Source organism: Salmo salar, chromosome 04 (assembly GCF_965601325.2).
Source record: "Salmo salar chromosome 04, fSalSal1, whole genome shotgun sequence".
NCBI classification, from domain to species: Eukaryota; Metazoa; Chordata; class Actinopteri; order Salmoniformes; family Salmonidae; genus Salmo; species Salmo salar.
This window is the reverse complement of record NC_138294.1, coordinates 8,563,987-8,591,675: the sequence shown is the minus strand read 5'-3', so window position 1 is coordinate 8,591,675 and position 27,689 is coordinate 8,563,987. Positions and strand designations below refer to the sequence as shown.

The 27,689-nt window shown below is 45.1% G+C and overlaps 1 protein-coding gene across 1 annotated transcript in view; it reads right to left on the bottom strand.

Moving 5' to 3' along the window:
* Positions 1-31: 31 nt before the first annotated feature.
* LOC123742542 (mastermind-like protein 3) overlaps positions 32-27,689 on the bottom strand; it is a 247,543-nt gene continuing 219,885 nt past the window's right edge. The window contains exon 6 of the mRNA XM_082974052.1: positions 32-8,873. Within this exon, the coding sequence (XP_082830178.1) occupies positions 7,747-8,873 (1,127 nt within the window). The 3' untranslated portion in view covers positions 32-7,746. The remainder of the gene's footprint in view (positions 8,874-27,689) is intronic.

Genomic DNA, 27,689 nt, shown 5'->3' with positions numbered 1-27,689 from the left:
CTCACACATAAACCACCAGACTGAAGACATATTTAATATGATCAGCGAGAACATTCTCTCTTTATTTGTATCTTTTTAGAAAAACAAGTGTTTTGTTTTATTTTTTGTAATTGTCTTGTGTTAACATTTTCAGAATTCTGTACAGGATAAAAAGAAATCATCACTGCTTTAGGTACAGAGTAAAAATCTCAAACTAGAAAAAAATAACTTCAAAATCAACATTAGAAGAAGTTTACAATAGAAATTAGTAGTAAGACATCGTCAGAAGTGCAATGGCATAGCTCTGATGGGTTAAGAGTGGAAAAAAATTACGGAAATAAAAATACTCCTCTATTTTTAATAAAAACAAACAAACGGTCATTTCTTTACAGAGTAGAGACAGTATTATCTGATGTAAAAACATATTTACAAATAGCCATTATTTATTCGATATATTTTTCCTCATCGTCATCACATGTACATCAGCACCAGTGAAAAACTCAAAGTGAAAGGAAAAAGACAAAAAGAGAAAGGACAACAGTTAACGACAATAAATGATATCGAAAAATTACGTCTACGTTTGACTTGGTCCCGGAAATAATGTCTGCTCCACAAATACCACCCTATTCCCTATCTAGTGCACTACTTTCAACCAGGGCCCATAGGGAATAAGGTGCCATTGGGGATACAGCCAATGATATTTGGAGGAAGCTTCTTTTTTTTTGTTGGAAGGGAAATCCTTCACTTTGACAAAGAGGACCAAAAGTCAAGGGTCGCGACCTTACGTGACCTTTAGGATCCATAACACTGACCAGGAAGTGTTTAATTCTCACCCTTCACACTCGACGGCAGCCCCCTCTGAGTAGGACGAAGTTACGCCCCTTAGACACTGATCTAAGATCAGTTTTGTGTTTGTCCTCTCCCAACAGTGAAGGTTCGGGTTTAAGGATGGGAAACTGACCCTAGATCTCCCTTTAAGGGATACTCTGACCTGGAGCCGGTCTTTCTCACAACACTACAGAACCACAGAGGACAGCCTACATTCTCAAAATATCAAATAAAAACATTTATCAAAACAATTTCATGGGCGTTTTACCAACCGTAGCTGTGCTTTGGAGAGAGGTCTTTCAACTCACTTACATACACAAAAACAATGTGTATATTTGACAGAATATAATCAACAACATTTGTGTGGTTGCTATGGCGAGGAAGTGAACTAAACACGGGGTTAGTTAAGACTAGTAGAAGGCTTTTTGGCTGGTTTGTTGACATGACAGAATCCTCATGTTCTCATTACACTGACGTTTAGAGAAGCCTGGGGACAAACCTACCTCTTTCTCCATCCAACATCTCACCGTTGGGGGGGAAAGGGGGGAAACACTGGTAATAGAGTAATTGTACTAGCCACCACCACAAGCTCATTTTTAAACCTCTCCATCTCGTTAGGGTTGGAGGCCTGTATGTATTTCTCTTCACAGTCAAACAGTTCATGGTTGCAACACATGGAATCAACTAAACAGAGCTCAGATTGCCTGATTCATCAACAGCTTGTTGTATGTAGGCCTACTAGACTACAGCAACAGAGAAGAGAACAGAGATAGTATGAATTGCGTTGAAGGTAAAGTTAACTGTCAAAATAACATTTCATTTCAGACCAATTCGGGAAGAAATTAAAATTTAAAACAAATCAATAAACACATGTACAAAAACAAAAGGAGAAAAACCCCATGTCCGAGGGGATCCAAGATGGCCGACAACGGTTGTTAGTTTCTATTTCAAATGAAGTCACTTGTGGTGCTTGAATACATTCAATGCCTAGCTAATCCTTCTGCTATACGTGTTTTTAATCCATTTATATATATTTGATAATAACACAGACAGGATGATGTTATGTTGTTGCCACTACTCCCTTAACTGCCTGACTGACTGACTAACTGACTGACTGACAATAATCTACTTCTCCTTTCAGCCGTCGGGGAGTGGTGTGTGTGTGCTGTGTGTGTGGCATGTGTGCAACAGCTACCAGTGAACAGGAAATGAAGAGAAGCTCGGCTCAGAAAGAGAGAGCAGGCCGGTTGCTTAGCAACAGGACTGTGGGGCGACCACACAGCGCCTGCGCTAAATACCGCCACAAAAGAAGACCGCAATCTGTTTTGTTTTGATGTTTTCACAGTTACACACAGCCAGACGAACAAACCAACGAACGCAGACAAAAACAAGTCTCTAGAGAGGAGAGAGGGGAGGGAGGGAGAGAGGGCGGAGGGAGGGAGAGAGAAAGAGTGGGGAGGGATGGAGAGAGAGAGGGGGAGAGAGAGTGGGAGGGATGGAGAGAGGGAGGGAGAGAGGGAGAGGGAAAGAGTGGGGAGGGATGGAGAGAGAGAGGGGGAGAGAGAGTGGGAGGGATGGAGAGAGGGAGAGGGAAAGAGTGGGAAGGGAGGGAGAGAGGGGAGGGAGGGAGGGAAGGGAGAGTGAGAAAGAGACGGGGTAGGGAGGGAGAGAGGGAGGGAAAGAATGGGAAGGGAGAGGGAGAGAGGGGAGGGAGGGAGGGAAGGGAGAGTGAGAAAGAGACGGGGTAGGGAGGGAGAGAGGGAGGGAAAGAATGGGAAGGGAGGGAAAGAGTGGGAAGGGAGGGAGAGAAAGAGTGGGAAGGGAGGGAGAGAGGGAGGGAGAAAGAGAGAGGGAAAGAGTGGGAAGGGAGGGAGAGAGGGGAGGGTGAATAGAAATGTGAAACAGGGAAGAAATGCGAGTAGAGAGAGTGATCTCAACCACTTCTCAGATAGACAGAGGTGACAGCTCTCTTCTGAGCTCTGACGGCTGTCACAGAAGTGGGTTGACGTGACGGCGTGTGTGTGTATTTATCTCCTTGTCTGCCTGTCTGTCTGCTTGTCTGTCTGTCTGTCTCTCGTCTGTCTTTCAAAGGGACCTGCATGTGTAGAAATGCTACGATCACACGCCATCACACACAGCATGAATATAACGTGGAGGGGATAGATGTCAAACCTGTCAGACACAATCCAATAACCCATGTATCGAAGAAAAACTAATACTGGAAAAATACATATAGATTTCCTACCCCTATATTGAAAAACAAATATTAAAACGATTCTCCCCTGTTTGAGAGCTTGTAGTCAGTCTCTTGTCTTGTAGTCAGTCTCCTGTCTTGTAGTCAGTCTCCTGTCTCTCCTGTCTTGTAGTCAGTCTCCTGTCTCTCCTGTCTTGTAGTCAGTCTCCCGTCTCTCCTGTCTTGTAGTCAGTCTCCCGTCTCTCCTGTCTTGTAGTCAGTCTCCCGTCTCTCCTGTCTTGTAGTCAGTCTCCCGTCTCTCCTGTCTTGTAGTCAGTCTCCCGTCTCTCCTGTCTTGTAGTCAGTCTCCCGTCTCTCTCCTGTCTTGTAGTCAGTCTCCTGTCTTGTAGTCAGTCTCCTGTCTCTCTCCTGTCTTGTAGTCAGTCTCCTGTCTTGTAGTCAGTCTCCTGTCTTGTAGTCAGTCTCCTGTCTCTCCTGTCTTGTAGTCAGTCTCCTGTCTCTCTCCTGTCTTGTAGTCAGTCTCCTGTCTCTCTCCTGTCTTGTAGTCAGTCTCCTGTCTCTCTCCTGTCTTGTAGTCAGTCTCCTGTCTCTCTCCTGTCTTGTAGTCAGTCTCCTGTCTTGAAGTCAGTCTCCTGTCTCTCCTGTCTTGTAGTCAGTCTCCTGTCTTGTAGTCAGTCTCCTGTCTTGTAGTCAGTCTCCCGTCTCTCCTGTCTTGTAGTCAGTCTCCCGTCTCTCCTGTCTTGTAGTCAGTCTCCCGTCTCTCCTGTCTTGTAGTCAGTCTCCCGTCTCTCTCTCCTGTCTTGTAGTCAGTCTCCCGTCTCTCTCTCCTGTCTTGTAGTCAGTCTCCTGTCTCTCTCCTGTCTTGTAGTCAGTCTCCTGTCTCGTAGTCAGTCTCCTGTCTCTCCTGTCTTGTAGTCAGTCTCCTGTCTTGTAGTCAGTCTCCTGTCTTGTAGTCAGTCTCCCGTCTCTCCTGTCTTGTAGTCAGTCTCCTGTCTCTCTCTCTCCTGTCTTGTAGTCAGTCTCCTGTCTTGTAGTCAGTTTCCTGTCTCTCTCCTGTCCTGTAGTCAGTCTCCTGTCTCTCTCCTGTCTTGTAGTCAGTCTCCTGTCTCTCTCCTGTCTTGTAGTCAGTCTCCTGTCACTCCTGTCTTGTAGTCAGTCTCCTGTCTTGTAGTCAGTTTCCTGTCTCTCTCCTGTCTTGTAGTCAGTCTCCTGTCTTGTAGTCCGTTTCCTGTCTCTCTCCTGTCCTGTAGTCAGTTTCCTGTCTCTCTCCTGTCCTGTAGTCAGTCTCCTGTCTCTCCTGTCTTGTAGTCAGTCTCCTGTCTCTCCTGTCTTGTAGTCAGTCTCCTGTCTTGTAGTCAGTCTCCTGTCTCTCTCCTGTCTTGTAGTCAGTCTCCCGTCTCTCTCCTGTCTTGTAGTCAGTCTCCCGTCTCTCCTGTCTTGTAGTCAGTCTCCCGTCTCTCCTGTCTTGTAGTCAGTCTCCTGTCTCTCCTGTCTTGTAGTCAGTCTCCTGTCTCTCTCCTGTCTTGTAGTCAGTCTCCTGTCTCTCTCCTGTCTTGTAGTCAGTCTCCTGTCTCTCTCCTGTCTTGTAGTCAGTCTCCTGTCTTGTAGTCAGTCTCCTGTCCTGTAGTCAGTCTCCTGTCTCTCCTGTCTTTTAGTCAGTCTCCGGTCTCTCTCCTGTCTTGTAGTCAGTCTCCCGTCTCTCTCCTGTCTTGTAGTCAGTCTCCTGTCTCTCTCCTGTCTTGTAGTCAGTCTCTCGTCTCTCTCCTGTCTTGTAGTCAGTCTCCTGTCTCTCTCCTGTCTTGTAGTCAGTCTCCCGTCTCTCCTGTCTTGTAGTCAGTCTCCCGTCTCTCCTGTCTTGTAGTCAGTCTCCCGTCTCTCCTGTCTTGTAGTCAGTCTCCCGTCTCTCCTGTCTTGTAGTCAGTCTCCTGTCTCTCTCCTGTCTTGTAGTCAGTCTCCTGTCTCTCCTGTCTTGTAGTCAGTCTCCTGTCTCTCTCCTGTCTTGTAGTCAGTCTCCTGTCTCTCTCCTGTCTTGTAGTCAGTGTCCTGTCTCTCTCCTGTCTTGTAGTCAGTCTCCCGTCTCTCCTGTCTTGTAGTCAGTCTCCTGTCTCTCTCCTGTCTTGTAGTCAGTCTCCCGTCTCTCCTGTCTTGTAGTCAGTCTCCCGTCTCTCCTGTCTTGTAGTCAGTCTCCTGTCTCTCTCCTGTCTTGTAGTCAGTCTCCTGTCTCTCTCCTGTCTTGTAGTCAGTCTCCTGTCTCTCCTGTCTTGTAGTCAGTCTCCTGTCTCTCTCCTGTCTTGTAGTCAGTCTCCCGTCTCTCCTGTCTTGTAGTCAGTCTCCTGTCTCTCTCCTGTCTTGTAGTCAGTCTCCCGTCTCTCCTGTCTTGTAGTCAGTCTCCCGTCTCTCCTGTCTTGTAGTCAGTCTCCCGTCTCTCCTGTCTTGTAGTCAGTCTCCTGTCTCTCCTGTCTTGTAGTCAGTCTCCTGTCTCTCTCCTGTCTTGTAGTCAGTCTCCTGTCTCTCCTGTCTTGTAGTCAGTCTCCTGTCTCTCTCCTGTCTTGTAGTCAGTCTCCCGTCTCTCCTGTCTTGTAGTCAGTCTCCCGTCTCTCTCCTGTCTTGTAGTCAGTCTCCCGTCTCTCTCCTGTCTTGTAGTCAGTCTCCCGTCTCTCCTGTCTTGTAGTCAGTCTCCTGTCTCTCCTGTCTTGTAGTCAGTCTCCTGTCTCTCTCCTGTCTTGTAGTCAGTCTCCTGTCTCTCTCCTGTCTTGTAGTCAGTCTCCTGTCTCTCTCCTGTCTTGTAGTCAGTCTCCTGTCTTGTAGTCAGTCTCCTGTCCTGTAGTCAGTCTCCTGTCTCTCCTGTCTTTTAGTCAGTCTCCGGTCTCTCTCCTGTCTTGTAGTCAGTCTCCCGTCTCTCTCCTGTCTTGTAGTCAGTCTCCTGTCTCTCTCCTGTCTTGTAGTCAGTCTCCCGTCTCTCTCCTGTCTTGTAGTCAGTCTCCTGTCTCTCTCCTGTCTTGTAGTCAGTCTCCCGTCTCTCCTGTCTTGTAGTCAGTCTCCCGTCTCTCCTGTCTTGTAGTCAGTCTCCCGTCTCTCCTGTCTTGTAGTCAGTCTCCCGTCTCTCCTGTCTTGTAGTCAGTCTCCTGTCTCTCTCCTGTCTTGTAGTCAGTCTCCTGTCTCTCCTGTCTTGTAGTCAGTCTCCTGTCTCTCTCCTGTCTTGTAGTCAGTCTCCTGTCTCTCTCTCCTGTCTTGTAGTCAGTCTCCTGTCTCTCTCCTGTCTTGTAGTCAGTCTCCTGTCTCTCCTGTCTTGTAGTCAGTCTCCTGTCTCTCTCCTGTCTTGTAGTCAGTCTCCCGTCTCTCCTGTCTTGTAGTCAGTCTCCTGTCTCTCTCCTGTCTTGTAGTCAGTCTCCCGTCTCTCCTGTCTTGTAGTCAGTCTCCCGTCTCTCCTGTCTTGTAGTCAGTCTCCTGTCTCTCCTGTCTTGTAGTCAGTCTCCTGTCTCTCTCCTGTCTTGTAGTCAGTCTCCTGTCTCTCCTGTCTTGTAGTCAGTCTCCTGTCTCTCTCCTGTCTTGTAGTCAGTCTCCCGTCTCTCCTGTCTTGTAGTCAGTCTCCCGTCTCTCCTGTCTTGTAGTCAGTCTCCCGTCTCTCTCCTGTCTTGTAGTCAGTCTCCCGTCTCTCCTGTCTTGTAGTCAGTCTCCTGTCTCTCTCCTGTCTTGTAGTCAGTCTCCTGTCTCTCCTGTCTTGTAGTCAGTCTCCCGTCTCTCCTGTCTTGTAGTCAGTCTCCCGTCTCTCCTGTCTTGTAGTCAGTCTCCTGTCTCTCCTGTCTTGTAGTCAGTCTCCTGTCTCTCTCCTGTCTTGTAGTCAGTCTCCTGTCTTGTAGTCAGTCTCCCGTGTCTCCTGTCTTGTAGTCAGTCTCCTGTCTCTCCTGTCTTGTAGTCAGTCTCCTGTCTCTCTCCTGTCTTGTAGTCAGTCTCCTGTCTTGTAGTCAGTCTCCTGTCTCTCTCCTGTCTTGTAGTCAGTCTCCTGTCTTGTAGTCAGTCTCCCGTCTCTCCTGTCTTGTAGTCAGTCTCCCGTCTCTCCTGTCTTGTAGTCAGTCTCCTGTCTCTCCTGTCTTGTAGTCAGTCTCCTGTCTCTCTCCTGTCTTGTAGTCAGTCTCCTGTCTTGTAGTCAGTCTCCTGTCTTGTAGTCAGTCTCCCGTCTCTCCTGTCTTGTAGTCAGTCTCCCGTCTCTCCTGTCTTGTAGTCAGTCTCCCGTCTCTCCTGTCTTGTAGTCAGTCTCCTGTCTCTCCTGTCTTGTAGTCAGTCTCCTGTCTCTCTCCTGTCTTGTAGTCAGTCTCCCGTCTCTCCTGTCTTAACCTATCGGCCCAGTTGACACACTGCTAAAGGGTTGGGTTTAAAACATGGCCCAAAAGGACAACAAAACCAAATTCACTTCCCTTTCTTGAATGATATTTCACAACCACCAGACCACGTTTACCGTACACACACACACACACACACACACACACACACACACACACACACACACACACACACACACACACACACACACACACACACACACACACACACACACACACACACACACACACACACACACACATAAATGCACGACACAGAACTCTTCTTCTTGTCCGTTCATGCTTTACAAAACAAAATATGGCGACTGTCCGTTTGTCTGTCCAGTTCTCTCGTCTCAAAGTTTTCCCCACGCAGTTTGTCGTTAGTCCCTCCAGTAAAAACTCCCCAGTACATTTCCAGCTCTGCTATTGGTTGGGGAAGAACTCTTCCATCCAACCGTCACTTGAGTCCAAGTCCGCCCCTGTCCCGTCGGCCAATCCGAACCCCCCGCCCGACGGCGCCACCTGCCCGCCCCCGTATCCATAAGATGACAGGTCCTGACTAGACGTCCTCTGGTAGCCCTGAGGCTGACCTCCGACCCCTACCCCTCCTTGTCCCACATACCCTCCTCCACCCCCACCTCCAGGGCCCACCCCCATCGCCGGCCCCTGTCCAAACGCCCCCATGTTGGGCACGCCCTGGCCCATCACCCCCTGTCCCGGCATTACCATGGGTCTGGGCTGGTTGGTCCTGGGCTGTCCTGGTCCAGCCATGTGAGGGGCAATCATGGGCCCGGCCATGCCCGCCGCAGGGTTCATAGCCCTGGGGTCCATGGGCTGGCCCTGACCCATAGCCTGGGGGTGGGGGTGTCCCTGTGGGTGCCCAGGGAAGTGTTGCTTGGCCAGGCGTGGGTGTGGAGGCTGTTGTCCCGGTCCAGGCTGCATGGAGCCGTAGCCCCCCTGGGCCGAGCCAAAGCCCACCATATCACCTGTAGTCCTGCCTGGTCCTCCTACCCCTCCTGGCCCTCCCATCCCCTGGAGGGACTGCCCCTGCTGGGGTGGCCACCCTCCCATCCCTCCCTGTGGTCCTCCTCCTCCAATTCCCAGCATGCCCTGCAACCTCTGGGCCTGGGCTTTGGGCGGGCCCTTGAGGGGCTGCTGGGACATTGAGTTCATCATCATCCCCTGTGGTCCTCCGTATCCTCCTCCACCTCCAACCCCTCCTCCTGCCTGCCTCTGGGCCTGCGCCGCTGGGTTGTGTCCTGGTGGAAGACCCATGGAGGCCTGGACGCTTTGGTTCTGTTGGTGCTGCTGCTGCATCATTTGGCTCATGGAGGGGTTGAGGCTGTAGAGGGACTGCTGGCCGGCTCCCTGCCCGCCGTAGGGGAGGCCCATGTCGGGTTGTGGGCCCACCGAGCCCCCTGGGATGCCCTGGTTCATCTGGACCATCTGCTGGTTCTGTTGTTGTTGTTGTTGTTGTTGTTGTTGGAGGAGGCGGGTGGCGCGGATGTTCTGGAGAGCCTGGCTCCTCACCGCCATCTCCTGGGGCGTTCCTGGTGGGACAGAAAGGAACGAGGAGAGGTTAGAGGTGAGAGAGAGAGAAGCAGAGAGGAGAAGAGAGAGGACAGGACGGGAGGAGAGAGAGGGGACAGGAGGGGAGGAGAGAGAGGACATGAGGGGAGGAGAGAGAGAGGACAGGAGGGGAGAGAGGACAGGAGGGGAGGAGAGAGAGGGGACAGGAGGGGAGGAGAGAGAGGACATGAGGGGAGGAGAGAGAGAGGACAGGAGGGGAGAGAGGACAGGAGGGGAGGAGAGAGAGGGGACAGGAGGGGAGGAGAGAGAGGACATGAGGGGAGGAGAGAGAGGACATGAGGGGAGGAGAGAGAGAGGACAGGAGGGGAGAGAGGACAGGAGGGGAGGAGAGAGGACAGGGGGGGAGGAGCGAGAGAGGACAGTAGGGGAGGAGAGAGAGGACAGGAGGGGAGGAGAGAGAGGACAGGAGGGGAGAGAGGACAGAAGGGGAGAAGAGAGAGGACAGGAGGGGAGAGAGGACAGAAGGGGAGAAGAGAGAGGACAGGAGGGGAGGAGAGAGAGGACAGGAGGGGAGGAGAGAGAGGAGTGTTAAAGACCAATAGAGGGGAGGAGAGAGAGGACAGGAGGAGAGAGAGAGGACAGGAGGGGAGGAGAGAGAGGAGTGTTAAAGACCAATAGAGGGGAGGAGAGAGAGGACAGGAGGAAAGAGAGAGGACAGGAGGGGAGGAGAGAGAGGACAGGAGGAGAGAGAGAGGACAGGAGGAGAGGAGAGAGAGGAGTGTTAAAGACCAATAGAGGGGAGGAGAGAGAGGACAGGAGGAGAGAGAGAGGACAGGAGGGGAGAAGAGAGAGGACAGGAGAAGAGAGAGAGAGGACAGAAGGGGAGAAGAGAGAGGACAGGAGGGGAGAAGAGAGAGGACAGGAGGGGAGAAGAGAGAGGACAGGAGGGGAGGAGAGAGAGGAGTGTTAAAGTCCAACAGAGGGGAGGAGAGAGGACAGGAGGAGAGAGAGGACAGGAGGGGAGGAGAGAGAGAACAGGAGGGGAGAAGAGAGAGGAGTGTTAAAGTCCAACAGAGGGGAGGAGAGAGGACAGGAGGAGAGAGAGAGGACAGGAGGGGAGGAGAGAGAGGACAGGAGGGGAGAAGAGAGAGGAGTGTTAAAGACCAACAGAGGGGAGGAGAGAGGACAGGAGGAGAGAGAGAGGACAGGAGGGGAGGAGAGAGAGGACAGGAGGGGAGAAGAGAGAGGAGTGTTAAAGACCAACAGAGGGGTCACTGAGGTTTCTGTGATCAAGTTATTCATAGTTGGTTTTAGGGCCGATTTCAAGTTTTCATAACAATCGGTAATCAGTATTTTTGGCCGCCAATTTACACCTTTATTTACCTAGGCAAGTCAGATTAAGAACACATTCTTATTTTCAATGACGGGATTCGTTTTTGCAACCTTCTGGTTACTAGTCCAACGCTCTAACCACCTGCTTTACATTGCACTCCATGAGGAGCCTGCATGGCAGGCTGACTACATGTTACGCAAGGGCAGCAAGAAGCCAAGGTAAGTTGCTAGCTTAAACTTATCTTATAAAAAACTATCAATCTTCATAATCACTAGTTAACTACACATGGTTGATGATATTACTAGTTTATCTAACGTGTCCTGCGTTGCATATAATCGATGTGGTGCCTGTTCATTTCTCATTGAATCACAGGCTACTTCGCCAAACGGGTGATGATTTAACAAGCGCATTCGCGAAAAAAGCACTGTCGTTGCACCAATGTACCTAACCATAAACATCAATGCCTTTCTTTAAAATCAATACACAAGTATATATTTTTAAACCTGCATATTTAGTTAATATTGCCTGCTAACATGAAATTGTGTCACTGCTCTTGCGTTCATTGCACGCAGTCAGGGTATATGCAACAGTTTGGGCCGCCTGGCTCGTTGCGAACTAATTTGCCAGAATTTTACGTAATTATGACATAACATTGAAGGTTGTGCAATGTAACAGGAATATTTAGACTTAGGGATGCCACCCGTTAGATAAAATACGGAACGGTTCCGTATTTCACTGAAAGAAAAAACGTTTTGTTTTCGAGATGATAGTTTCCGGATTCGACCATATTAATGAGCTAAGGCTCGTATTTCTGTGTGTTTATTATATTATAATTAAGTCTATGATTTGATAGAGCAGTCTGACTGAGCGGTGGTAGGCAGCAGCAGGCTCGTAAGCATTCATTCAAACAGCACTTTCGTGCGTTTTGCCAGCAGCTCTTCGCAATGCATTGCGCTGTTTATGACTTCAAGCGTGTCAACTCCCAAGATTAGGCTGGTATAACCGATGTGAAATGGCTAGCTAGTTAGCGGGTGCGCGCTAATAACGTTTCAAACGTCACTCGCTCTGAGACTTGGAGTAGTTGTTCCCCTTGCTCTACATGGGTAACGCTGCTTCGAGGGTGGCTGTTGTCGATGTGTTCCTGGTTCGAGCCCAGGTAGAAGCGAGGAGAGGGACGGAAGCTATACTGTTACACTGGCAATACTAAAGTGCCTATAAGAAAATCCAATAGTTAAAGGTATATGAAATACAAATCCTATAGAGAGAAAGAGTCCTATAATTCCGATAATAACTACAACCTAAAACTTCTTACCTGGGAATATTGAAGACTCATGTTAAAAGGAACCACCAGCTTTCATATGTTCCCATGTTGTGAGCAAGGCACTTAAAACGTTAGCTTTCTTACATGGCACATATGGCACTTTTACTTTCTTCTCCAACACTTTGTTTTTGCATTATTTAAACCAAATTGAACATGTTTCATTATTTATTTGAGGCTAAATTGATTTTATTTATGTATTATATTAAGTTAAAATAAGTTTTCATTCAGTATTGTTGTAAATGTCATTATTACAAATAAATGAAAGAAAAAAAAAAAAATTCGGCCGATTGATCGGTATCGGATCTTTTTGGCCCTCCAATAATCGGTATCGGTGTTGAAAAATCATAATCGGCCGACCTCTAGTTTGTTTACTTCTTATAAGGTCACCAATATTCCACATGTGAAGTACATGATGTTGTTATCCAGAATGAAGAATGGAAAGACAAGCAGAGAGAACTAGACACTGAGACGACGTGAGAGAGACTCTTTAACTCTGGAAAGGTAACACTCTGAACATTAAGTGCTGAGTGTTACGTACCAAACCAAAGTTAAAACTAAATCAACCGGAAAGGAGAATCTCTCTCCCTCTATTAGTAGCAGAAACTTGGCGTTAACAGGTCGAGCAGAGAAGGAATGCTAGCATAGCATGGAAAGGTTTTTAAATCCCTCAATAAACCTCTTCTGACACCATTTCACTAATCGTCTGTCTGACTGACTCACTCACTCACTGCCAGGCAGGAACTGAATTGAGACATTAGACTGTCTCAATTCACACCCTATTCACTACGAATTGCACTACCTTTGGCCAGGGTCACATAAACCATCTAGCCATCAGTAGTGCACTATACTGGGGAATATATAGCCTGGGTACCAGTCTGTTTGTGCTACATGTCATACGTCAAACTGTTGGGCATATAACATGTAGTACAAAGAGTGGAATGTTAGCACAAAACAGGTCTGGATTATAGGCTATGGAATATCAGGGTTCCATCTTATTGCCCATAAGTAATGCACTATACTGGGGAATATATAGCCTGGGTACCAGTCTGTTTGTGCTAACATTCCAAATATAAAGAAAGAGGAAAAGGCCATTCACACAGGAGTCAATGTTTCTGACTGACAGAGTGGTATCTGCTGACGACCACGTCTTAACTACCACATCTTAACCAGGACCCAGTTGGACCCTGATCTGATACTCGTCTACAAAACAAGACCTGACAAGACGTCACTAGCTGTGTTTCCATGAACTTGTCCAAAGATTTGGAGAAGGTTTGCATAGAAAACAGATGGCTGCTGAGGTGCCTTCCAATGTTACCACCCTGTGTCTATTAAAACAGCTGGATGTAATGTTGTCACATCTAAACATTGGGTGTTGGAAGTGTTTCCATTAAGGCTGACAGCCTGTCTGTCCTCCTCCTGTCTGTTTCATGTCTCAGGTAGCCAGTCTGTCCTCCTCCTATCTGTTTCATGTCTCAGGTAGCCTGTCTGTCCTCCTATCTGTTTCATGTCTCAGGTAGCCTGTCTGTCCTCCTCCTATCTGTTTCATGTCTCAGGTAGCCTGTCTGTCCTCCTCCTATCTGTTTCATGTCTCAGGTAGCCCGTCTGTCCTCCTCCTATCTGTTTCATGTCTCAGGTAGCCTGTCTGTCCTCCTCCTATCTGTTTCATGTCTCAGGTAGCCTGTCTGTCCTCCTCCTATCTGTTTCATGTCTCAGGTAGCCTGTCTGTCCTCCTCCTATCTGTTTCATGTCTCAGGTAGCCTGTCTGTCCTCCTCCTATCTGTTTCATGTCTCAGGTAGCCTGTCCGTCCTCCTCCTATCTGTTTCATGTCTCAGGTAGCCTGTCTGTCCTCCTCCTATCTGTTTCATGTCTCAGGTAGCCTGTCCGTCCTCCTCCTATCTGTTTCATGTCTCAGGTAGCCTGTCTGTCCTCCTCCTATCTGTTTCATGTCTCAGGTAGCCTGTCTGTCCTCCTCCTATCTGTTTCATGTCTCAGGTAGCCTGTCTGTCCTCCTCCTATCTGTTTCATGTCTCAGGCAGCCTGTCTGTCCTCCTCCTGTCTGTTTCATGTCTCAGGTAGCCTGTCTGTCCTCCTCCTATCTGTTTCATGTCTCAGGTAGCCAGTCTGTCCTCCTCCTGTCTGTTTCATGTCTCAGGTAGCCTGTCTGTCCTCCTCCTATCTGTTTCATGTCTCAGGTAGCCTGTCTGTCCTCCTATCTGTTTCATGTCTCAGGTAGCCTGTCTGTCCTCCTATCTGTTTCATGTCTCAGGTAGCCTGTCTGTCCTCCTCCTATCTGTTTCATGTCTCAGGTAGCCTGTCTGTCCTCCTCCTATCTGTTTCATGTCTCAGGTAGCCTGTCTGTCCTCCTCCTATCTGTTTCATGTCTCAGGTAGCCAGTCTGTCCTCCTCCTATCTGTTTCATGTCTCAGGCAGCCTGTCTGTCGTCCTCCTATCTGTTTCATGTCTCAGGTAGCCTGTCTGTCCTCCTCCTATCTGTTTCATGTCTCAGGTAGCCTGTCTGTCCTCCTCCTATCTGTTTCATGTCTCAGGTAGCCTGTCTGTCCTCCTCCTATCTGTTTCATGTCTCAGGTAGCCAGTCTGTCCTCCTCCTATCTGTTTCATGTCTCAGGTAGCCTGTCTGTCCTCCTCGTATCTGTTTCATGTCTCAGGCAGCCTGTCTGTCGTCCTCCTATCTGTTTCATGTCTCAGGCAGCCTGTCTGTCGTCCTCCTATCTGTTTCATGTCTCAGGTAGCCTGTCTGTCCTCCTATCTGTTTCATGTCTCAGGTAGCCTGTCTGTCCTCCTCCTATCTGTTTCATGTCTCAGGTAGCCTGTCTGTCCTCCTCCTATCTGTTTCATGTCTCAGGTAGCCCGTCTGTCCTCCTATCTGTTTCATGTCTCAGGTAGCCTGTCTGTCCTCCTTCTATCTGTTTCATGTCTCAGGTAGCCTGTCTGTCCTCCTCCTATCTGTTTCATGTCTCAGGTAGCCTGTCTGTCCTCCTCCTATCTGTTTCATGTCTCAGGTAGCCTGTCTGTCCTCCTCCTATCTGTTTCATGTCTCAGGTAGCCTGTCTGTCCTCCTCCTATCTGTTTCATGTCTCAGGCAGCCTGTCTGTCCTCCTCCTGTCTGTTTCATGTCTCAGGTAGCCTGTCTGTCCTCCTCCTATCTGTTTCATGTCTCAGGTAGCCTGTCTGTCCTCCTCCTGTCTGTTTCATGTCTCAGGTAGCCTGTCTGTCCTCCTCCTATCTGTTTCATGTCGCCTGTCTGTCCTCCTCCTATCTGTTTCATGTCTCAGGTAGCCAGTCTGTCGTCCTCCTATCTGTTTCATGTCTCAGGTAGCCTGTCTGTCCTCCTCCTATCTGTTTCATGTCTCAGGTAGCCTGTCTGTCCTCCTCCTATCTGTTTCATGTCTCAGGTAGCCTGTCTGTCCTCCTATCTGTTTCATGTCTCAGGTAGCCTGTCCGTCCTCCTCCTATCTGTTTCATGTCTCAGGCAGCCTGTCTGTCCTCCTCGTATCTGTTTCATGTCTCAGGTAGCCTGTCTGTCCTCCTCCTATCTGTTTCATGTCTCAGGTAGCCTGTCTGTCCTCCTCCTATCTGTTTCATGTCTCAGGTAGCCTGTCTGTCCTCCTCCTATCTGTTTCATGTCTCAGGCAGCCTGTCTGTCCTCCTCCTGTCTGTTTCATGTCTCAGGTAGCCTGTCTGTCCTCCTCCTATCTGTTTCATGTCTCAGGTAGCCTGTCTGTCCTCCTCCTATCTGTTTCATGTCTCAGGTAGCCTGTCTGTCCTCCTCCTATCTGTTTCATGTCTCAGGTAGCCTGTCTGTCCTCCTCCTATCTGTTTCATGTCTCAGGTAGCCTGTCTGTCCTCCTCCTATCTGTTTCATGTCTCAGGTAGCCTGTCTGTCCTCCTCCTATCTGTTTCATGTCTCAGGTAGCCTGTCTGTCCTCCTTTCTGTTTCATGTCTCAGGTAGCCTGTCTGTCCTCCTCCTATCTGTTTCATGTCTCAGGTAGCCTGTCTGTCCTCCTCCTATCTGTTTCATGTCTCAGGTAGCCAGTCTGTCCTCCTCCTATCTGTTTCATGTCTCAGGTAGCCTGTCTGTCCTCCTCCTATCTGTTTCATGTCTCAGGTAGCCTGTCTGTCCTCCTCCTATCTGTTTCATGTCTCAGGTAGCCTGTCTGTCGTCCTCCTATCTGTTTCATGTCTCAGGTAGCCTGTCTGTCCTCCTCCTATCTGTTTCATGTCTCAGGTAGCCTGTCTGTCCTCCTCCTATCTGTTTCATGTCTCAGGTAGCCTGTCTGTCGTCCTCCTATCTGTTTCATGTCTCAGGTAGCCTGTCTGTCCTCCTCCTATCTGTTTCATGTCTCAGGTAGCCTGTCTGTCCTCCTCCTATCTGTTTCATGTCTCAGGCAGCCTGTCTGTCCTCCTCCTATCTGTTTCATGTCTCAGGCAGCCTGTCTGTCGTCCTCCTATCTGTTTCATGTCTCAGGTAGCCAGTCTGTCCTCCTCCTATCTGTTTCATGTCTCAGGTAGCCTGTCTGTCCTCCTATCTGTTTCATGTCTCAGGTAGCCAGTCTGTCCTCCTCCTATCTGTTTCATGATCAGGTAGCCTGTGAAAGCCAGCATGGATAGAATGCAAGAATTGTGTAATATTTGCCATGTTATAATAATTGTCATGTGCCAATGTATCACCACGGTCCGTGCCGCGGTAACCTGCACACTGGATCTGAGATAAAATGGTGAACTTGCATCCAACCAGAAAAGCAAGGAGAAGCTTTTGTTGAAATAGGTTTTGCAAGCAGTCGGCATTTAGAATGAACTGTGTAGCCTAGTGGAGCTTTATAGTTATGTCATCACGTGCCCCGCGTCCCTTAAAAAGCATTCAGCAATCATCATTTACTCTGAAAAACACTGTTTCCGTCATCATTTGTCGCAATAAAGAAAGTTGGACAAAAGAAAACTCCACCCCTGTCGAACAAATAAAAATGTTGTTGATCTTTACAAAATGTGCCCTATATCTGCCGTTTCCATTACACGTCGCAATAATTTAAACCTGCATACTGACTCCTCTCTCTCTGTCTCCCCCTCTCTTCTGCTTCTCTCTGGTTAACTATTTCCTCCTTCTGTTAGACAGACTATATTTAATAGCTGCAAATGCCTCTATGTCTTCATCAACCTCTCTCGCTTCTAACTCCCCCTGTCTCTGTTTCTCTCTGTCACACTCTCTCTTTGTCTCTCTCTGTCTCCCTTCCTTCCTCCCTCTCAGGGAGGAGCAGATCTGTCTCTCTCTGTCCCTGACTATTTTTCTTCCTTCCTTAATTCCTCTCTCCCTCTCTCTCTCTGAGGAGCAGATCTCTCTCTCTCTCAGTGAGGAGCAGATCTGTCTCTCTCTCTCTCTCTCTCTCTCTCTCTCTCTCTCAGTGAGGAGCAGATCTGTCTCTCTCTCTCTCGCTCTCTCTCTCTCCCTCTCAGTGAGGAGCAGATCTCTCTCTCTCTCAGTGAGGAGCAGATCTCTCTCTCTCTCTCTATCTCAGTGAGGAGCAGATCTGTCTCTCTCTCCCTCTCAGTGAGGAGCAGATCTCTCTCTCTCTCTCTCAGTGAGGAGCAGATCTGTCTCTCTCCCTTTCTCTCTCTCTCTCTCTCTCTCTCTGAGGTGCAGATCTGTCTCTCTCTCCCTCTCTCTCCCTCTCTCAGTGAGGAGCAGATCTCTCTCTCTCTCTCTCTCTATCTGTGAGGAGCAGATCTGTCTCTCCCTTTCTCTCTCTCGGAGGAGCAGATCTGTCTCTCTCTGACAGCGTCGCCGGAACTCTGGGGGATCCGGGACCGGTTGCCAAGGTAACAGGCAGAGACAGAATATTTTTTCCGGAGGAAATTACCAAAGAGGAGAAGCGGAACGATATGGAACGCCTACGACAGGGGGGAGAGGAGAGAGAAAGAGAGAGAGCGAGAAAGAGAGAGAGCGAGGGGGGGAGAGAGCGAATACGCAGAGGAGAATCTGATTGGTCAGAGATGATATCATCTTCAACAGTGTGTGTGATAAGGTTTATGAGCACGTGTGTATGTGGGTATGTCAGGGTTTAGGTGTGTGTGTGTGTGTGTGTGTGTGTGTGTGTGTGTGTGTGTGTGTGTGTGTGTGTGTGTGAGAGAGTGTTGCACCCTTGTACTGGTTGAGCTGTGGGTGTGTGTGTATGTGTATGTGTGTGTGTCTGCACAGTATATAAGCTTCTTGGTCAGGATGGTTGTATGTTAGTGAAAAAAGGGAGGTGGTGGATCTTGGTCAGGATATTAATATGTTATCTTGGTACTGGTTGACCTGTAGGTAGGGGGGTGTATATAGTATATAATATGTTATCTTGGTACTGGTTGACCTGTAGGTAGGGGGGGTGTATATAGTATATAATATGTTATCTTTGTACTGGTTGACCTGTAGGTAGTGGGGTGTATATAGTATATAATATGTTATCTTGGTACTGGTTGACCTGTAGGTAGGGGGGTGTATATAGTATATAATATGTTATCTTGATACTGGTTGACCTGTAGGTAGGGGGGTGTATATAATATGTTATCTTGGTACTGGTTGACCTGTAGGTAGGGGGGTGTATATAGTATATAATATGTTATCTTTGTACTGGTTGACCTGTAGGTAGTGGGGTGTATATAGTATATAATATGTTATCTTGGTACTGGTTGACCTGTAGGTAGGGGGGTGTATATAGTATATAATATGTTATCTTGATACTGGTTGACCTGTAGGTAGGGGGGTGTATATAATATGTTATCTTGGTACTGGTTGACCTGTAGGTAGGGGGGTGTATATAGTATATAATATGTTATCTTTGTACTGGTTGACCTGTAGGTAGTGGGGTGTATATAGTATATAATATGTTATCTTGGTACTGGTTGACCTGTAGGTAGGGGGGTGTATATAGTATATAATATGTTATCTTGATACTGGTTGACCTGTAGGTAGGGGGGTGTATATAATATGTTATCTTGATACTGGTTGACCTGTAGGTAGGGGGGTGTATATAATATGTTATCTTGGTACTGGTTGACCTGTAGGTAGGGGGGTGTATATAGTATATAATATGCTATCTTGGTACTGGTTGACCTGTAGGTAGGGGGGTGTATATAATATGTTATCTTGATACTGGTTGACCTGTAGGTAGGGGGGGTGTATATAGTATATAATATGTTATCTTGATACTGGTTGACCTGTAGGTAGGGGGGTGTATATAGTATATAATATGTTATCTTTGTACTGGTTGACCTGTAGGTAGTGGGGTGTATATAGTATATAATATGTTATCTTGGTACTGGTTGACCTGTAGGTAGGGGGGTGTATATAGTATATAATATGTTATCTTGACACTGGTTGACCTGTAGGTAGGGGGGTGTATATAATATGTTATCTTGGTACTGGTTGACCTGTAGGTAGGGGGGTGTATATAGTATATAATATGCTATCTTGGTACTGGTTGACCTGTAGGTGGGGGGGTGTATATAATATGTTATCTTGGTACTGGTTGACCTGTAGGTAGGGGGGGTGTATATAGTATATAATATGTTATCTTGGTACTGGTTGACCTGTAGGTAGGGGGGTGTATATAGTATATAATATGTTATCTTGATACTGGTTGACCTGTAGGTAGGGGGGTGTATATAGTATATAATATGTTATCTTGGTACTGGTTGACCTGTAGGTAGGGGGGTGTATATAGTATATAATATGTTATCTTGGTACTGGTTGACCTGTAGGTAGAGGGGTGTATATAGTATATAATATGTTATCTTGGTACTGGTTGACCTGTAGGTAGGGGGGTGTAAATAGTATATAATATGTTATCTTGGTACTGGTTAACCTGTAGGTAGGGGGGTGTATATAGTATATAATATGTTATCTTGGTACTGGTTCACCTGTAGGTAGGGGGGTGTATATAGTATATAATATGTTATCTTGGTACTGGTTGACCTGTAGGTAGGGGGGTGTATATAACATGTTATCTTGGTACTGGTTGACCTGTAGGTAGGGGGATGTATATAGTATATAATATGTTATCTTGATACTGGTTGACCTGTAAGTAGGGGGGTGTATATAGTATATAATATGTTATCTTGGTACTGGTTGACCTGTAGGTAGGGGGGTGTATATAATATATAATATGTTATCTTGGTACTGGTTGACCTGTAGGTAGGGGGGTGTATATAGTATATAATATGTTATCTTTGTACTGGTTGACCTGTAGGTAGGGGGGTGTATATAGTATATAATATGTTATCTTGGTACTGGTTGACCTGTAGGTAGGGGGGTGTATATAGTATATAATATGTTATCTTGGTACTGGTTGACCTGTAGGTAGGGGGGTGTATATAGTATATAATATGTTATCTTTGTACTGGTTGACCTGTAGGTAGGGGGGTGTATATAGTATATAATATGTTATCTTGGTACTGGTTGACCTGCAGGTAGGGGGGTGTATATAATATGTTATCTTGATACTGGTTGACCTGTAGGTAGGGGGGTGTATATAGTATATAATATGTTATCTTGGTACTGGTTGACCTGTAGGTAGGGGGGTGTATATAGTATATAATATGTTATCTTGATACTGGTTGACCTGTAGGTAGGGGGGTGTATATAATATGTTATCTTGGTACTGGTTGACCTGTAGTTAGGGGGGTGTATATAATATGTTATCTTGATACTGGTTGACCTGTAGGTAGGGGGGTGTATATAGTATATAATATGTTATCTTGGTACTGGTTGACCTGTAGGTAGGGGGGTGTATATAGTATATAATATGTTATCTTGATACTGGTTGACCTGTAGGTAGGGGGGTGTATATAATATGTTATATTGGTACTGGTTGACCTGTAGGTAGGGGGGTGTATATAGTATATAATATGTTATCTTGGTACTGGTTGACCTGTAGGTAGGGGGGTGTATATAATATGTTATATTGGTAATGGTTGACCTGTAGGTAGGGGGGTGTATATAGTATATAATATGTTATCTTGATACTGGTTGACCTGTAGGTAGGGGGGTGTATATAGTATATAATATGTTATCTTGGTACTGGTTGACCTGTAGGTAGGGGGGTGTATATAGTATATAATATGTTATCTTGATACTGGTTGACCAGTAGGTAGGGGGGTGAATATAGTATATTAAAATGTTATCTTGGTACTGGTTGACCTGTAGGTAGGGGGGGTGTATATAGTATATAATATGTTATCTTGATACTGGTTGACCTGTAGGTAGGGGGGTGTATATAGTATATAATATGTTATCTTGGTACTGGTTGACCTGTAGGTAGGGGGGTGTATATAACATGTTATCTTGGTACTGGTTGACCTGTAGGTAGGGGGATGTATATAGTATATAATATGTTATCTTGATACTGGTTGACCTGTAAGTAGGGGGGTGTATATAGTATATAATATGTTATCTTGGTACTGGTTGACCTGTAGGTAGGGGGGTGTATATAATATATAATATGTTATCTTGGTACTGGTTGACCTGTAGGTAGGGGGGTGTATATAGTATATAATATGTTATCTTTGTACTGGTTGACCTGTAGGTAGGGGGGTGTATATAGTATATAATATGTTATCTTGGTACTGGTTGACCTGTAGGTAGGGGGGTGTATATAGTATATAATATGTTATCTTGGTACTGGTTGACCTGTAGGTAGGGGGGTGTATATAGTATATAATATGTTATCTTTGTACTGGTTGACCTGTAGGTAGGGGGGTGTATATAGTATATAATATGTTATCTTGGTACTGGTTGACCTGCAGGTAGGGGGGTGTATATAATATGTTATCTTGATACTGGTTGACCTGTAGGTAGGGGGGTGTATATAGTATATAATATGTTATCTTGGTACTGGTTGACCTGTAGGTAGGGGGGTGTATATAGTATATAATATGTTATCTTGATACTGGTTGACCTGTAGGTAGGGGGGTGTATATAATATGTTATCTTGGTACTGGTTGACCTGTAGTTAGGGGGGTGTATATAATATGTTATCTTGATACTGGTTGACCTGTAGGTAGGGGGGTGTATATAGTATATAATATGTTATCTTGGTACTGGTTGACCTGTAGGTAGGGGGGTGTATATAGTATATAATATGTTATCTTGATACTGGTTGACCTGTAGGTAGGGGGGTGTATATAATATGTTATATTGGTACTGGTTGACCTGTAGGTAGGGGGGTGTATATAGTATATAATATGTTATCTTGGTACTGGTTGACCTGTAGGTAGGGGGGTGTATATAATATGTTATATTGGTAATGGTTGACCTGTAGGTAGGGGGGTGTATATAGTATATAATATGTTATCTTGATACTGGTTGACCTGTAGGTAGGGGGGTGTATATAGTATATAATATGTTATCTTGGTACTGGTTGACCTGTAGGTAGGGGGGTGTATATAGTATATAATATGTTATCTTGATACTGGTTGACCAGTAGGTAGGGGGGTGAATATAGTATATTAAAATGTTATCTTGGTACTGGTTGACCTGTAGGTAGGGGGGGTGTATATAGTATATAATATGTTATCTTGATACTGGTTGACCTGTAGGTAGGGGGGTGTATATAGTATATAATATGTTATCTTGGTACTGGTTGACCTGTAGGTAGGGGGGTGTATATAGTATATAATATGTTATCTTGATACTGGTTGACCTGTAGGTAGGGGGGGTGTATATAGTATATAATATGTTATCTTGGTACTGGTTGACCTGTAGGTAGGGGGGTGTATATAGTATATAATATGTTATCTTGGTACTGGTTGACCTGTAGGTAGGGGGGTGTATATAGTATATAATATGTTATCTTGGTACTGGTTGACCTGTAGGTAGGGGGGTGTATATAGTATATAATATGTTATCTTGGTACTGGTTGACCTATAGGTAGGGGGGGTGTATATAATATGTTATCTTGGTACTGGTTGACCTGTAGGTAGGGGGGTGTATATAGTATATAATATGTTATCTTGGTACTGGTTGACCTGTAGGTAGGGGGGTGTATATAGTATATAATATGTTATCTTGGTACTGGTTGACCTGTAGGTAGGGGGGTGTATATAGTATATAATATGTTATCTTGGTACTGGTTGACCTGTAGGTAGGGGGGTGTATATAATATGTTATCTTGGTACTGGTTGACCTGTAGGTAGGGGGGTGTATATAGTATATAATATGTTATCTTGATACTGGTTGACCTGTAGGTAGGGGGGTGTATATAGTATATAATATGTTATCTTGGTACTGGTTGACCTGTAGGTAGGGGGGTGTATATAGTATATAATATGTTATCTTGGTACTGGTTGACCTGTAGGTAGGGGGGTGTATATAATATGTTATCTTGGTACTGGTTGACCTGTAGGTAGGGGGGTGTATATAGTATATAATATGTTATCTTGGTACTTGTTGACCTGTAGGTAGGGGGGTGTATATAGTATATAATATGTTACCTTGGTACTGGTTGACCTGTAGGTAGGGGGGTGTATATAATATGTTATCTTGGTACTGGTTGACCTGTAGGTAGGGGGGTGTATATAGTATATAATATGTGATCTTGATACTGGTTGACCTGTAGGTTGGGGGGTGTATATAATATGTTATCTTGGTACTGGTTGACCTGTAGGTAGGGGGGTGTATATAGTATATAATATGTTATCTTGGTACTGGTTGACCTGTAGGTAGGGGGGTGTATATAATATGTTATCTTGATACTGGTTGACCTGTAGGTAGGGGGGTGAATATAGTATATTAATATGTTATCTTTGTACTGGTTGACCTGTAGGTAGGGGGGTGTATATAGTATATAATATGTTATCTTGGTACTGGTTGACCTGTAGGTAGGGGGGTGTATATAGTATATAATATGTTATCTTGATACTGGTTGACCTGTAGGTAGGGGGGTGTATATAGTATATTAATATGTTATCTTGGTACTGGTTGACCTGTAGGTAGGGGGGGTGTATATAGTATATAATATGTTATCTTGGTACTGGTTGACCTGTAGGTAGGGGGGTGTATATAGTATATAATATGTTATCTTGGTACTGGTTGACCTGTAGGTAGGGGGGTGTATATAGTATATAATATGTTACCTTGGTACTGGTTGACCTGTAGGTAGGGGGGTGTATATAATGTGTTATCTTGGTACTGGTTGACCTGTAGGTAGGGGGGTGTATATAGTATATAATATGTTATCTTGGTACTGGTTGACCTGTAGGTAGGGGGGTGTATATAGTATATAATATGTTATCTTGGTACTGGTTGACCTGTAGGTAGGGGGGTGTATATAATATGTTATCTTGATACTGGTTGACCTGTAGGTAGGGGGGTGAATATAGTATATTAATATGTTATCTTTGTACTGGTTGACCTGTAGGTAGGGGGGTGTATATAGTATATAATATGTTATCTTGGTACTGGTTGACCTGTAGGTAGGGGGGTGTATATAGTATATAATATGTTATCTTGATACTGGTTGACCTGTAGGTAGGGGGGTGTATATAGTATATAATATGTTATCTTGGTACTGGTTGACCTGTAGGTAGGGGGGTGTATATAGTATATAATATGTTACCTTGGTACTGGTTGACCTGTAGGTAGGGGGGTGTATATAATGTGTTATCTTGGTACTGGTTGACCTGTAGGTAGGGGGGTGTATATAGTATATAATATGTTATCTTGGTACTGGTTGACCTGTAGGTAGGGGGGTGTATATAGTATATAATATGTTATCTTGGTACTGGTTGACCTGTAGGTAGGGGGGTGTATATAATATGTTATCTTGATACTGGTTGACCTGTAGGTAGGGGGGTGAATATAGTATATTAATATGTTATCTTTGTACTGGTTGACCTGTAGGTAGGGGGGTGTATATAGTATATAATATGTTATCTTGGTACTGGTTGACCTGTAGGTAGGGGGGTGTATATAGTATATAATATGTTATCTTGATACTGGTTGACCTGTAGGTAGGGGGGTGTATATAGTATATTAATATGTTATCTTGGTACTGGTTGACCTGTAGGTAGGGGGGGTATATATAGTATATAATATGTTATCTTGGTACTGGTTGACCTGTAGGTAGGGGGGTGTATATAGTATATAATATGTTATCTTGGTACTGGTTGACCTGTAGGTAGGGGGGTGTATATAATATGTTATCTTGGTACTGGTTGACCTGTAGGTAGGGGGGTGTATATAGTATATAATATGTTATCTTGGTACTGGTTGACCTGTAGGTAGGGGGGTGTATATAATATGTTATCTTGGTACTGGTTGACCTGTAAGTAGGGGGGTGTATATAGTATATAATATGTTATCTTGGTACTGGTTGACCTGTAGGTAGGGGGGTGTATATAGTATATAATATGTTATCTTGGTACTGGTTGACCTGTAGGTAGGGGGGTGTATATAATATGTTATCTTGATACTGGTTGACCTGTAGGTAGGGGGGTGTATATAGTACATAATATGTTAACTTGGTACTGGTTGACCTGTAGGTAGGGGGGTGTATATAGTATATAATATGTTAACTTGGTACTGGTTGACCTGTAGGTAGGGGGGTGTATATAGTATATAATATGTTATCTTGGTACTGGTTGACCTGTAGGTAGGGGGGTGTATATAATATGTTATCTTGATACTGGTTGACCTGTAGGTAGGGGGGTGTATATAGTATATAATATGTTATCTTGGTACTGGTTGACCTGTAGGTAAGGGGGTGTATATAATATGTTATCTTGGTACTGGTTGACCTGTAGGTAGGGGGGTGTATATAGTATATAATATGTTATCTTGGTACTGGTTGACCTGTAGGTAGGGGGGTGTATATAATATGTTATCTTGATACTGGTTGACCTGTAGGTAGGGGGGTGTATATAGTATATAATATGTTATCTTGGTACTGGTTGACCTGTAGGTAGGGGGGCTGTATATAGTATATAATATGTTATCTTGGTACTGGTTGACCTGTAGGTAGGGGGGTGTATATAGTATATTAATATGTTATCTTGGTACTGGTTGACCTGTAGGTAGGGGGGGTGTATATAGTATATAATATGTTATCTTGGTACTGGTTGACCTGTAGGTAGGGGGTGTGTATATAGTATATAATATGTTATCTTGGTACTGGTTGACCTGTAGGTAGGGGGGTGTATATAGTATATAATATGTTATCTTGGTACTGGTTGACCTGTAGGTAGGGGGGTGTATATAATATGTTATCTTGGTACTGGTTGACCTGTAGGTAGGGGGGTGTATATAGTATATAATATGTTATCTTGGTACTGGTTGACCTATAGGTAGGGGGGGTGTATATAATATGTTATCTTGGTACTGGTTGACCTGTAGGTAGGGGGGTGTATATAGTATATAATATGTTATCTTGGTACTGGTTGACCTGTAGGTAGGGGGGTGTATATAGTATATAATATGTTATCTTGGTACTGGTTGACCTGTAGGTAGGGGGGTGTATATAGTATATAATATGTTATCTTGGTACTGGTTGACCTGTAGGTAGGGGGGTGTATATAATATGTTATCTTGGTACTGGTTGACCTGTAGGTAGGGGGGTGTATATAGTATATAATATGTTATCTTGATACTGGTTGACCTGTAGGTAGGGGGGTGTATATAGTATATAATATGTTATCTTGGTACTGGTTGACCTGTAGGTAGGGGGGTGTATATAGTATATAATATGTTATCTTGGTACTGGTTGACCTGTAGGTAGGGGGGTGTATATAGTATATAATATGTTATCTTGGTACTGGTTGACCTGTAGGTAGGGGGGCTGTATATAGTATATAATATGTTATCTTGGTACTGGTTGACCTGTAGGTAGGGGGGTGTATATAGTATATTAATATGTTATCTTGGTACTGGTTGACCTGTAGGTAGGGGGGGTGTATATAGTATATAATATGTTATCTTGGTACTGGTTGACCTGTAGGTAGGGGGTGTGTATATAGTATATAATATGTTATCTTGGTACTGGTTGACCTGTAGGTAGGGGGGTGTATATAGTATATAATATGTTATCTTGGTACTGGTTGACCTGTAGGTAGGGGGGTGTATATAATATGTTATCTTGGTACTGGTTGACCTGTAGGTAGGGGGGTGTATATAGTATATAATATGTTATCTTGGTACTGGTTGACCTATAGGTAGGGGGGGTGTATATAATATGTTATCTTGGTACTGGTTGACCTGTAGGTAGGGGGGTGTATATAGTATATAATATGTTATCTTGGTACTGGTTGACCTGTAGGTAGGGGGGTGTATATAGTATATAATATGTTATCTTGGTACTGGTTGACCTGTAGGTAGGGGGGTGTATATAGTATATAATATGTTATCTTGGTACTGGTTGACCTGTAGGTAGGGGGGTGTATATAATATGTTATCTTGGTACTGGTTGACCTGTAGGTAGGGGGGTGTATATAGTATATAATATGTTATCTTGATACTGGTTGACCTGTAGGTAGGGGGGTGTATATAGTATATAATATGTTATCTTGGTACTGGTTGACCTGTAGGTAGGGGGGTGTATATAGTATATAATATGTTATCTTGGTACTGGTTGACCTGTAGGTAGGGGGGTGTATATAGTATATAATATGTTATCTTGGTACTGGTTGACCTGTAGGTAAGGGGGTGTATATAATATGTTATCTTGGTACTGGTTGACCTGTAGGTAGGGGGGTGTATATAGTATATAATATGTTATCTTGGTACTGGTTGACCTGTAGGTAGGGGGGTGTATATAATATGTTATCTTGATACTGGTTGACCTGTAGGTAGGGGGGTGTATATAGTATATAATATGTTATCTTGGTACTGGTTGACCTGTAGGTAGGGGGGTGTATATAGTATATAATATGTTATCTTGGTACTGGTTGACCTGTAGGTAGGGGGGTGTATATAGTATATAATATGTTATCTTGGTACTGGTTGACCTGTAGGTAGGGGGGTGTATATAGTATATTAATATGTTATCTTGGTACTGGTTGACCTGTAGGTAGGGGGGGTGTATATAGTATATAATATGTTATCTTGGTACTGGTTGACCTGTAGGTAGGGGGTGTGTATATAGTATATAATATGTTATCTTGGTACTGGTTGACCTGTAGGTAGGGGGGTGTATAT